Source organism: Delphinus delphis, chromosome 3 (assembly GCF_949987515.2).
Source record: "Delphinus delphis chromosome 3, mDelDel1.2, whole genome shotgun sequence".
Classification (NCBI taxonomy): Eukaryota; Metazoa; Chordata; class Mammalia; order Artiodactyla; family Delphinidae; genus Delphinus; species Delphinus delphis.
The window spans coordinates 41,508,556-41,522,339 of NC_082685.1; the positions used below are offsets into that span (position 1 = coordinate 41,508,556).

The 13,784-nt window shown below is 42.1% G+C and overlaps 1 protein-coding gene across 1 annotated transcript in view; it reads right to left on the reverse strand.

The window, feature by feature from the left end:
• Positions 1 to 13,784, reverse strand: part of SGCD (sarcoglycan delta) — a 1,599,257-nt gene that overhangs the window by 376,370 nt on the left and 1,209,103 nt on the right. Inside the window, exon 7 of the mRNA XM_060008456.1 lies at positions 7,718 to 7,906. Within this exon, the coding sequence (XP_059864439.1) occupies positions 7,718 to 7,906 (189 nt within the window). The remainder of the gene's footprint in view (positions 1 to 7,717; positions 7,907 to 13,784) is intronic.

Genomic DNA, 13,784 nt, shown 5'->3' on the forward strand with positions numbered 1-13,784 from the left:
TTGAGTGAAAAGTATAACTAAAGCCAATAATATCATTTGCTCCCATTTGCTGAGCAAATCTGTATATTAACTAGGATGGTGTCTCCTGCTTCTCTTCTATTTCACACTCCTGACTCATGTAATTAAAATATAGCAGGCCGTTGATACACAGGAAGGAGTGTCTGTAATAAAAATACCTTTTCATAATCAAATTTAAGCACTCATCTTATTTATGATCTCTCTACTTTAATAAATCTATTAATACTTCATTTTAAAAGCCATATAAAGCTCTATTAACCCATCTTTACACACTTTAAAGTGACGGGCTATTCATAATTATTTTTCCATTCATTTATTCAATAAATATTCTAAATATCTACTACATGCTAAGCAACATATTTAAAGCTGTGGATATAAAAATGAATAGTTTAAGGTTACAGTCCCTGTAGGGGAAACAGACAGGAAAATAAAATAACGCCATACTGCACGTCCCCCCGCTGCAGGACACCAGGTACAGCAAACACAAAAGAGGGAGTCTTCACCTTAACCTGGGAGGACTTCTGAGAAAACATAAGAAATAAAAGAAAAGCTTAAAAAGGGCAATGTTTATCAAAGATCAAGTGCAGGTGTGATTTTCAAGTGAATTTCTGACCTAGCGGGAGGGAAGTTCTGGCCTGGCTGCTCAACGAACAGGACTCTGACTCCATGACTTTGCCCACTCAGGTCACAGCTGATAAGGCATCTCACATGACATATAAGCAAGTACAATGTGGTGTGCACAATCTGCTGAGCCAGTGCAGTTCCCTCTCTGGGATTTCACCTGGGTAACAACAGACTGGGGCAGGGAGCTGAAGGGGAAAGTCATTACAGAGAAAAGGTCAAAGGCACATGCGTGTTGAAGATGCAACGAAGCAGGAAACCTGAATAAACACAGGAGGTAACTGGTAGCACCACAAAGGTAGAGGGATCTTGGTCTGCCAACAGAAACAAATGTTCCAGGGCAAGACCAAGGCCATGTGGTCCAGGAAAGCCAGAAGGTGGGCATCCCCAGAGCTGCCTTTGGTTCCTGACAGTGAGGCTGTGAGGTCCACTCATGCACCCAGAAGACCCCCTTTCCTGTTCCCTCTGCATGTGTATCCTCACTCCCCTCTACGTGAGTTAGTTTGACTGGGTAACGGTTCCTTGAGCCTTCTCCAAACAGATGGTGTATTAGTGTTCTGAGTTATGGAACACACCGCCCATTCTCCCTGGCTTTTACTGTTTTACAATGTGTCCAATTTACAAATATTAGAATGCCTTCCTCTGACCCTCAGTGGATCTTTATCTTACTTTAGGGTAAATAAATCATGTTTTAGACATTGCACTGAACAAATTCAACTTGTCTTCGTGAAAAATAGCACTTGGAAAATGGGCAACACAGTGTACTGATTAAGAGCGTGGGCTTGCGGCTTCTCTGGTGGCGCAGTGGTTGAGAGTCCACCTGCCGATGCAGGGGACACGGGTTCGTGCCCCGGTCCGGAAAGATCGCACATGCCGTGGAGCGGCTGGGCCCGTGAGCCAAAGCTGCTGAGCCTGTGTGTCTGGAGCCTGTGCTCCGCAACGGGAGAGGCCACAACAGTGAGAGGCCCGCGTACCGCAGAAAAATAAAAAAAAAAAGAGCATGGGCTCAAGAGCCAGACTCCCTGTGACTCTATCCCAGCTTCATCACTCACTAACGGCGTGACCTTGGACAAGTTACTGCACTTCGTGGAGCCTCCTACTCCCCATCTGTAAAATATGGGTAACAGTGGTACCTACCTCATAGGGGTTTTATGGGGATTATACAGAAAAATTTTAAAATTCTGTACAAGTTTTTATTAAACAAGTGGACATTCATTTCTTAAATAATCACAAATACAGTGGTTTGAATTTTGTAATTTAGATGAATGGCAAGAGAAAGAGAAGTTAGGGGATCTATTAAACACAGGTATAGCTAGCTATAATTTATCAAGGACCTATCATGTGCCCAGCACTGACCGAGTACTTGACATCCATCATCTCATGAATGTGGTCTGAACAAAACTGTCAAATGTGTTTGACAATTCACAAACACACATTGAAAGCCGACTGCATACCAGGCACCGGGTCATGCCTACAAAGATGAATAGAACGTAATCCCTGCTCCTGAGAAGTTCCCGGCATGGCTGGAGCGCTGAAGCTGGGTCAGGCAACCTCACATCTACTTTGGTTCAATCATCTGCAAAATGAGGATGTGTGAGCAAGTGACTCCTTAGGTTCCTACTTCATCTAATGATGAATAATTTCACACTCACTGGACTAAGAGATCATGCCACCTATTGAAAATCCCCAAGCCTTTTAAGTTTTTCCACTCAGTGACCACTTGTGCTAAATGAGAGTGTAGACGATCAATACTGCAGTGTTTGGGGAGGTCTTCTGAGGCCAAGGTATCTGGATTGGGCTGCTGGAATGCTCTGTCAGAAGCATCAGCCCTCTAGAGAGTGAGATCTCACATGGTCAAGGCGAAATTCAAAAGACAAAACTGTAGTGTTCAAACAGGAAGATGCCTTGCAGTCCTCAAGGACACCTGCTTCAATGCATTCATTTCTTTACTGAGCCCCAGAGGGAAAAGGTGATGTCGTTCATGGCCCACTAGGTGTCCAGTTCCTTGACACTTGTCCTAGGGCTTTCTGCACTGCCCAACAATATGTCACACAGATTAATAAACCAGGCTTCACACTCAGACTGCTTGGATTCAAATCCCTACTCTTCCACTTTTTAGCTTTGTGATCCCAAATCCAGTTATTGAGCCTCTCTCCTCCCTGTGAAGTTGCTATCTAGCCACTGAAGGATTAAGTTACATAATACTTATAACTTGCTATGGCATAGAGTCTGGTGCAAAATGAGCCTTCAGTAAATGATGATGATGCTGGTGATGGTGATGATGATAATGGCAAGCACTAACATAAGGCACTTACTGTGTGCCAAGCTCCATTTCTAAGCACTTTACATGCATCACCTCATTTACTCTTCATAACAATCCTATGAACAGGTACGTATTGCTATTACTCCCAGTATATTGCAGCACAGAGAGGTTGTGAAATTTGCCAAAGTAAGTAGCAGAACCTAGATGTGTACCTAGAGCATGCGTCCAGAGTCTGAGCCCCTAACCACTGCCATGTGGTATGGGGTCTCCCATGACTTTCTGTCACCGGCACAGACTCTTCCTACGGGTGAGTGGCTGCTATACGTACACCCCTAACGTGCATTAACTCATGGAGTCTACACACCAACCTATGCCACAGATAGTATTATGAAGTTTATATTAAATATTTACATAAACATAACAAGGGGCTAAAACAAAAGGTGAAGGCAGTGAAGGGAGAGGGGCATCGGCTGTAGTGCAAAGAGAACTGAGTTAAGGACTGAAAAGCCAGCACTACTGCAAACTACTCCAGGCAGGAAATGTCAGTGGATGTCTCGGCTGGGAGGGAAATGTGTGACCGGAGGACACAGGGTGGGTAACGAAGATGATGAACCATTCTGGCAGCTTCAGAGTTTTGTTGAAAAGCCAGGTCATTGTAGCAGTTAGCAGGAGCAGGTCAAGTGTGGTGGAAAGGGATGGGCTTTGAAGTCAAGCACCCGTTCTTTGACTTACTAGCTCTGTTTTCTCGGAAGCCACTCAACTTCTCTGAGCCTTGGGTTTTATTCTACTAAAATGGAGATTATAATACCTAACTTGTAGGGTTGTTTGGAAAATTAAAAGAGAGATCTTTTAACTGCCAAGCACAGTGACTGGCACAGAACACACTTAATAAATTCTAGTCCTCTTGTAAAGTACAGTGTGTGATAAACTAGGACAGGTTAACCTACAGGTGTTTATAACATAGGTAAACCAAACACTCCTTCAAGTAGGGAAAAATAATAGAGAAGAGTAGGAGAGAATAATGCTGTCCTGCTTAATAATGAACACCATAATAATCTGCTGAAAGCAGAGGAGAGAAAATTAATTTTTCTTCTGATTTACATCTGGGACAAAGAAAACTTGGTTGGATGTTTTTCCAGATTGTTATAATGTAAGGACTCTTCCAGCATATACCCCTGGGGATGGCAGAAAATGTAAGTCTGACAGAAAAGAAAATTCTGGATGTCCGATCTTGGATAAATTGCCAAGTCCTCAGAAACACTTCCAGATGATGTCACTGTCTTGGTTTGTCATTACTCAGAGGGTTTGATTACAGTGTGAGATTTTCCAAATTATCAAACATTCCAAGTGTACAAAACAATCACCGTTTCCTATTGACAATCCCTGCATAAAGTGCTTAACTGTTGTCACATTGATTTCCTATGTTCGTTCACCCCACCATCACTAATGTAACATTGGTTAATACCTCATTCTTTCCCAAGATGTTCACTACCAGTAAATTATTATTTGTGGAAAAGAATTATAATTCTAAAAGAATGTGTATTATACTGTAATTGACAGAGAATATGCTTTTAATGTACAGGGAAAGACCAATTTTCTGACACTTCAGCTCTATTTGCTTCAAAGCATTACTGCTATAAAGCACCAATTATGGATAACCATGGTATTATTCTCACTTTAGTAAGTAGTTGGTTTCGTAAAGCTTTAAGAACTCTCAACTTTGGCAATCAATTTAGTTAACTACAGGAAATGGCCTATTTCATAGAGATTATGACCTTAATATCATATTGCTCCCCAAGCTCCCATACATTCAGAGTGAACTGTCACTCAGTATACATTTACATAGACCTCTCACTATTAAGCCTGACAGATAAAGCACACTCGAGAAGCCATATCTGTATCATATCACGGTTGTCAGGGTTTGACTTCATATTCTCCACCACATCCACCCTCAGTTCTTTTGGGTTCTATAAATTAACTTTACCCCAAACTAGCTAAAAACAAAAAGAGCCCCAAACAGGGAATTAGGGGGATTCACGAGTCCCAGCTAAGTTCCAGTGGGAAGGGAATGAATTCTATCCTGTTTTATTTTGGTCCTACCATCCAACCATCTCACCAGCCAGAACCCAGGGGTATTCCAGAGTGTCTTCCAAACCCTCAACTCTTATATCCAAGCAGTAGTTGAGGTGTGTTGCTTCCATCTTTTAAATGTTTTTTGAATCTTTACTCTCCATTCTACTGCCCTAACTTCAGTCTTCTCCTATTTTATATTACAATACAGAAGGTTTTATACTTTAAAGCTTTTGAAATACGAAATAAAAACATCACAGAACATGCATATCGACAAAAGACAACTATGGTCCCTTGGATTTAAGACCAAACAGACTCAGGACACCTTTTAGAGGCCCAAACTCTGAGAAACTTTCTCCATTATATTGCATCCTCATCTGAGCAAGTATCTAGACTACAAATCTGATCACATCATTCTCTCTCTGCTGCTTAAAATACTTCCCTGAAGTTTGCTTGTCTATAAAGTAAGTCCAAGTTCAAAAAGTGTTTACCTACTCTGATTCAGAAGTAGAAGCTGACGTGCTCCAATAGTCTAGAACATATTATCTTAGACCCTTACAATCCCATGGAAATTGTTCCTATATCATCTTCCAAACTTAATATTGTAATACAGAAGCTTAGTTTCCTAGAGTTTACTGCAATATTAAAAAGTGAGCCATTCTCCATCATTAAAAAGCCTACCAATAATAAATGCTGCAGAGAGTGTGGAGAAAAGGAAACCCTGCTACACTGTGGGTGGGAATGTAAGCTGGTACAGACACTATGGAGAACAGTATGGAGGTCCAGCAAAAAATTAAAAATAGGGTCATCATATGATCCAGCTACTCCTGGGCATATATCCAGACAAAACTATAAGTCAAAAAGATACGTGTGCCCCTATGTTCATAGCAGCACTATTTAAAATAGCTAAGACATGGAAACAACCTAAATGTCCACTGACAGATGAATGGATAAATAAGATGTACATATATACAATGGAATACTACCAAACCTTAGAAAAGAATGAAAGAATGTCATTTGCAGCAACATGGATGGATCTAGAGATTATAATACTAAGTGAAGTCAGAAAGAGAAAGACAAATACCATATATTATCACTTATATGTGGAATCTAAAATATGACGGAAATGAACCTATCTATGAAACAGAAAAAGACTCACAGACGTAGAGAACAGACTTGTGGTTGTCAAGGGGAAGGGAGTCGGGGACGGATGGACTGGAGTTAGCAGATGCAAACTAGTATAAACAGAATGTATATAGAATGGATACAAAACAAGGTCCTACTGTATAGCATAGGGAACTATATTCATATCCTGTGATAAACCACAATGGAAAAGAATATAAAAAAGAACATATATATATATATGTATAACTGAATCTCTTTGCTCTACTGCAGAAATTAACACAACAGTGTAAATCAACCATACTTCAATAAAAAAAAATCAGCCATTCTGATGCATCGTTTCTAACCATGGTTTACAGAATCCTCAGGAGTCAAGTACCAACAGCACCTCCCATGAGTGATGAATGGAGGCCCACGGAAAAGAGATGCAGCCCTTGCTATTCTCAAAGTTCACTCTGCCTGGGAAGCACACATAAAAAGTATTATCTGGAGTGATCATTATAATAATAAATACATTAATGGGGCTACAGAAGCATGAAGGAGGGGTTGTACCAGGCACAAAAGATGGAGAAAAGCAGCCCAAGAAGAAGAAATGGCCTGAGTAAAGGCAAGAAAGTCTATCTATGCACAGGGTGTTAAGGATAAAAATCAACTTTATAATTCAGGAAAGGCATATATTTGGATTTTCTATTCTATTTTGAATTTTCACATGAAAACCTTACTCTTAATTGTGTTATGGTCACGTTTCCTTACCAAACAGGAGTTCTTTTTACTGCCAATGTAATTACTTAACGTCTGCCATCACAAGAGGAAAAGCAAGTGTTCTCAGGGCAGTAGATTACTGCCCACTATGCCATCACTAATAAGAGAAATTATAATATTTGTACTGTTATAATCTCCAGAAAAGCTCTAGGGAAAAACCTCAGAGTAACTCCAGAAATCATTTTGCCAGGATTTTCTTTTCATTTGAACTTCAACAAGTAAATGTCCAATCTGTAGAGTGGTCCTAAGTGCAAGAAATTCTTCAAAGAAGCATAACCACAAATTCTTTTAAAAAAATGTAACATGGCTACACTCTCGTTTCCATCCTACCCAAGCAGTAGGAAAGAGAACTGCCATCCTGAAAATGGAGGAAATGCCCCATGAACCATAGTAATGAGCTACCAGGTGGAAACAGACAGTGAAAATTCTTAGATAATCCCCAAAGACTAATTTTACTCTGACGTTTCAATCCCTACCTCACAAAAACTTTCTTAATCACCATTAAAATTTGGAAAAACTTACTACTTTGGACTCTATCACATCTTTCTCCTTGGATTATTTACTCCAAGTACTCATAAGCTACAGATTACAGAAACACAGTTATCAAAATAGAAGGAAAGCATACACGATGGATCATAAAGGAAGGAAAATGCCGCAAAAGTGGATTACCAGCCTCTGAAGAATTGAGATCTAAAAGAAGTCAATCCCCACATGTAATCTGAACAGCAATGTTTTTTCACCAAGATACCAGCGTACAGGTTATTTGAATCCTATTGCCATCACTTTCCACATTTCTTTTTCTTGCCCCATGCTTTCCCTTCCCCCAAGGAAAGCTAAAGAAAACCATGTGGTTTTACTTACAATCGTGAAGTTCATGACTTTGAGAATCCAGATGGTCATGGCCAAGTTCACCAGTATTAAAATCATCAGGAGTAGGACAAAGAAATACAGGCATCTTTTCCGCCAGCCATAAATCCCCACTTTGTATACCTGTGGTCCCTCGGAGCTGGGCATGGTGCTCCGGTGGTGGGTGTACTGTTCCTGAGGCATCTGAAATAAATGAGGTGAGAGAGAAGCACTCACATTAAACTGCTCAGAGAGAGAGGGGAAAAAAAAAAAAAAGAATGGAAAAAATCAACTGATGAAGAGATATGGCTGACTGCTGTCTATATGTTTCCAACCTCCTGACAACTCTAAAAAAATCTGCTTCCCCTGGACAAAAGTGGCTCCTCTGGAGGCTTGCATGAGCTCTCCCGTTTCACACAGACATCTCTCATGATATGCACTGAGACAGCCACATATATATATCACAGGAGGAGAGGGACCCGTAGGAAGTCATTTTCCAAATGATTCTTAGAATTCCAACATCTTTGTGAGGGAGACAAAGTCCTCAGGGTGAAATTTAGAATTCACCTGAGAAAATAAATTGACCCCAGCAGTTCTTCATGGTGGTATAATACTACTACTTAGCAACTGATTTGGGGGAGGGGGGAGGTAAAATTATCTCAGATGCAATCATTCTGTATTGCCAAAAAGTTAGTGGCAAAAGTAACAAATCTGATCTTCCCTCCATTCCAGAGTTCAAAGGGGTGCTGATGGGCACATAGATTAAGCCTCACTTGACTCAGGGATCTTCAAAAGGTGATAGATAGCCTGTGCTTAAATGCTTCCCTTGACAGAGATCTCACTACCCTTTTCAAGTGGTCCTTATGAGTTAGACAATTCTAATCGTTATCAACACATTTATTTAATAAACATAAAAGAGGCTCAAAGTCAAGTAAGGTGTGAACGTGCCTTCCAGGAGCTTGCAGGCTAATGGGGAGAACAAACTAGTTAAACAGTGATAATAGCAGAGTGAGATAAATTAGAAAAAAAATCTGCCAATATTAAGTAATATTCGAATCCCCTTTAAAGTAAGGAAGCTTTCCCAAACCCCCGCTGTTGACACAAATTATCTTTATACTGGCACTGCTAATTAGGGACCAACACAAATCTAAGTAAACTTATCACTTCTATAAAATTCTCCAACCAAAACAAATTTTAAAATTAAATACAAACAAAGCTGCCAACGCGTATCGTTCAAAGTGGGAAATAACTGACTACTGAGAAGAATGACGACTTGCAAAACTAAACAGCGTAATGTGGTACCAAGGCCTTTAGCACAGCATCTTCTGAGCACAGCATCCCTCCTCTGCCGTGAGCCAGGTGACAACATGGCCTCTACTGCTTTCCTCTTTTCAAATGACTGCACAAGCTTTATTTTGGGATTTTTACTTCACTTGGCCCTCACGTAGGCAGACTGCATTCTCTAGGAATGAGGTCTGTCTCTGCTTATTTTCATCTTAGTCAATAGCACTTACATTAGTGATATATGGTGCCAGAGGGACCATGGTGACAAACAAAATGTAGGCCCTAAAATCATACCCTTGGTTATGAGGTCATCTTCCAGATGGTTCAGAATATACTTATTGTACGGTTTTTAGATAATCACTAAAATGCACACATAAAATCTAAAAATCCCCCAGAGGACTCATGGCCTTTAGGCATCAGTGGAATTCCATTTGAAAAACCAAGTAAATTCTTACTTAAGGTCAACTCAAATGCTCAGTGAAGATCTACATACATCTATGTCATTGTAAACACTCCCCTAGCACCAAAATCAGGCCCTAATATGAGTATGTGTTCAAACATATGTGAGTGGAATGAATACGTGAAAAAAATGAATGCATAAATGATGAATGAATGAATGATTTCCCATCCACTATGAAATCTGCTGCCATCTGGGTGTGTACAAAAGTCCAAGCCAAACACCAGGGGGAACTTCTTGTTTGTATTCTTGCAAATTTCCACTTCAGTCTCCCAAAGCCCTGGCTTCCCAACCAAGCACTGAGCTTCACACTATGAAGGGATCTCAGTTGTATTACTCAGCCCCTTACAATTCTGCAGACCAGAGCTGTGTTGTAACAACACGGGAACACAGCAATGTCATCTCTCACTGACCTTTTCACACACCAAGATCAATAAGAAGGGAAAATAAATGTCTTACTAGTCTGAAGGAAATTAGGCCTTCCTTTTCCATTAAATCATATTCTGTAAATTAAGGAAATAATCACAAAAGCTTAGAATCCTATCTGCAAAGTCCTTTGACTCTAATCAATTAATTCTATGAGTCAGCTGACTTAAGACTAGAGAAGCTGACACACTTGTGCACGGCTCCAGGGTTTGTGGCAGGGCAAGGACAAGAATTGTAGTCTTTGACCTTTGCAGGTGTGAAGAACAGTGAGAAATTCTTGACAAATGAGTGTACAGAAGCTAGCGATATTGCCAGCACACCAGGTGCCTTTTCTCTGACATTTATCCCAACCGATGGGGGCATTACATAATTTAGCTATAAAATAGAAATGACATGGTCAATAAATATTTATCAGGCTGTGGATATGGACATCATACGTGTGATTTTTTTTTCATACACAGATTTGAACTTGACAGATGCAATGATTATCTCCACTCGGATTTTGCGATCCTGATGTACATCAGAGGAACCTGTGGAGCTTTTAAACCATCTACACTCAGGTTAATTAAATAATAATCACAAGGAAGTTTTTAAAAAGTCCCCCAGATAATCCTAAAGTGTAGACAAGGTTGCATACCACTGATCTAGAATAATGTCTCAACCCTGACTATGCAGCAGAACCCCAAACTTTTAACAGATACAAAATCAAATTCTGAGCTCTACAATGGAATTGGAAAGCTCCCCAGGTCATTCCAGGCATTAGGGACAGCTTATCTTAAAATGCCTTTTTTGCTGTTGCTGTTATTAAGCCAGATACCTCCCTGGCTGCTGCTGCTGCTTTTTTTTAATTGACTTTTATTGAAGTATAGTTGATTTACAATGTTGTGTTAGTTTCTATTGCACAGCAAAATGAATCAGTTATACCTTTTTTTTTTTTCCATAATACAACCATTTCAAGGCAAAAATCTTGAAATAAATTCTAGAGTATAAAGCAGACCAGCAGAGCTCCTTTGCTTAAAGCAAGAGTGAGGGCTTGGCCACCCTTGAAGCACTTCTACAGAACCTTCGGATTCTTAGAAACCACTGACTTTTCCCCCCATGTTAACTGACCAGCTGAGGAGCTCAAAGACATTAAGGGGAAGTAGTGACCTTTCAAGCCACACAGTGAATTAGAAGCTGAGCGGGGATCAGAACCCAGATCCTCTGATACATGGTGTAGCGCCTGATTCTGTATGTCATGAGGGCTCTTCCACCAACACCATACTTCCTGCCTACTTTAAGGAATCACATCAAACAAAACATTCCAGTCTGCAATTCAAGGAAGGAAGGAAAGACAGAAGGAGGGAGGGAGGGAGGAAGGAGGCCATGTTGTACAAATGATTATAATACAAAGTGTTGACATCACTTATATGTGGAATCTAAAAAAAAAAAATAGTACAAATGAACTTATTTACAAAACAGAAATAGAGTCACAGATGTAGAAAACAAGCTTACGGTTACCGGGGGCGGTGGGGGGGAAAGGGATAAATTGGGAGATTGGGATTGATATATACACACTACTGTATATAAAATAGATAACTAATAAGGAACTACTGTAAAGCAAAGTAATCTATTACTCAGTAGTCTGTAATAACTTATAAGGGAAAAGAATCTAAGAAAGAGTGGATATATGTATATGTATAACTAATTCACTTTGCTGTACACCTGAAATTAACACAACATTGTAAGTCAACTATACTCCAATAAAATTATTTAAAAAAAAAAGAAAAAAGAATACAAAGGGGGGAAGGCGGAAGATGGCGGAAGAGTAAGACGCGGAGATCACCTTCCTCCCCACAGATACACCAGAAATACAACTACACGTGGAACAACTCCTACAGAACACCTACTGAAGGCTGGCAGAAGACCTCAGACCTCCCAAAAGGCAAGAAACTCCCCACGTACCTGGGTAGGGCAAAAGAAAAAACAGAGACAAAAGAATAGGGACGGCACCTGCACCAGTGGGAGGGAGCTGTGAAGGAGGAAAAGTTTCCACACTCTAGGAAGCCCCTTCGCGGGCGGAGACTGCGGGAGGCGGAGGGGGGAGCTTCGAAGCTGCGGAGGAGTGCACAGCAACGGGTGCGGAGGGCAAAGCGGGGAGATTCCCACACAGAGGATCGGTGCCGACCGGCACTCACCAGCCCGAGAGGCTTGTCTGCTCACCCGCCGGGGCGGGCGGGGCTGCGAGCTGAGGCCGGAGCGCAGGGAGAGGACTGGGGTTGGCGGCTTGAACATAGCCTGAAGGGGTTAGTGCACCACAGCTAGCCGGGAGGGAGTCCGGGGAAAAGCCTGCACCTGCAGAAGAGGCAGGAGACTTTTCCTTCCCTCTTTGTTTCCTGGGGCGTGAGGAGAGGGGTTTAAGAACGCTGCTTAAAGGAACTCCAGAGACGGGTGCGAGCCGCGGCTAAAAGCGCGAACCCCAGAGACGGGCGCGAGCCGCGGGTGAAAGCGCGGACCCCAGAGACGGGCGCGAGCCGCGGCTGAAAGCGCGGAATCCAGAGACGGGCGCGAGCCGCGGCTGAAAGCGCGGAATCCAGAGACGGGCGCGAGGCGCGGCTGAAAGCGCGGAATCCAGAGACGGGTGCAAGCTGCGGCTAAAAGCGCGGACCCCAGAGGCGGACGGGAGACGTTAAGGCTGCTGCTGCCGCCACCGAGGGGCCTGTGTGCGAGTACAGGTCACTCTCCACACCCCTCCTCCGCGGAGCCTGTGCAGCCCGCCACTGCCGGGTTCCCGGGATCCAGAGACAACTTCCCCGGGAGAGCGCACAGCGCGCCTCAGGCTGGTGCAAAGTCACGCCGGCCTTTGCCACCGCAGGCCCGCTCCGCACTCTGTGCCCCTCCGTCCCCGCCGGCCTGAGTGCGCCAGAGCCCCCAACCAGCGGCTCTTTTAACCCCATCCTGTCTGAGCAAAAAACAGACGCCCTCCAGCGATCTACACGCAGTGGCAGGGCCAAATCCAAAGCTTAGCCCTGGGAGCTGTGAGAACAAAGAAGAGAAAGGGAAATCTCTCCCAGCAGCCTCAGAAGCAGCGGATTAAAGCTCCACAATCAACTTGATGTACCCTGCATCTGTGGAATACCTGAATAGACAACCAATCATCCCAAATTAAGGAAGTGGACTTTAGGAGCAAGATCTATGATTTTTTCCCCTTTCCTCTTTTTGTGAATGTGTATGTGTATGCTTCTGTGTGAGATCTTGTCTGTATAGTCTTGCTTCCACCATTTGTCCTAGGGTTCTATCCGTCCATGTTTTTTTTTAAATTTTTTTTCTTAATAATTAATTTTAATAACCTTATTATACTTTACCTTCGTTCTTTCTTTCTTTCTTTCCGTCCTTCCTTCCCTCCTTTAGACAACGAATCATCCCAAATTGAGGAAGTGGTCTCTGACAGCAAGATTTAGGATTTTTCCCCATTTACCTCTTTTAGTGAGGGTGTATGTGTATGCTTCTGTGTAAGATTTTGTCTGTATAGCTTCGCTTCCAACATTTGTCCTAAGGTTCTTTCCGTCCCTTTTTTTTTTTTTTCTAAATAAGAAGTTTTTAATTCAATAACTTTATTATACTTTATTTTATTTTTACTGTATCTTCTTTCTTTCTGTCTTTTTTCCTTCTTTCCCTCCTTCCTTCCTTCCTCCCTCCCTCCCTCCCTCCTTTCTTTCCTTCTTGCCTTCTTTCCTTCTTTGCTTCTTTCTTTCTTTCTTCCTTCCTTCCTACCCTCCTTTCCTTCTTTCTTTCCTCATACTTCTACTAATTCCCTCTACTTTTTCTCCCTTTTATCCTGAGCCTGTGGATGAAAAGCTTTTGGTGCTCCAGCCAGGAGGCAGGGCTGTGCCTCTGAGGTAGGACAGCCAACTTCAGGACACTGATCAACAAGAG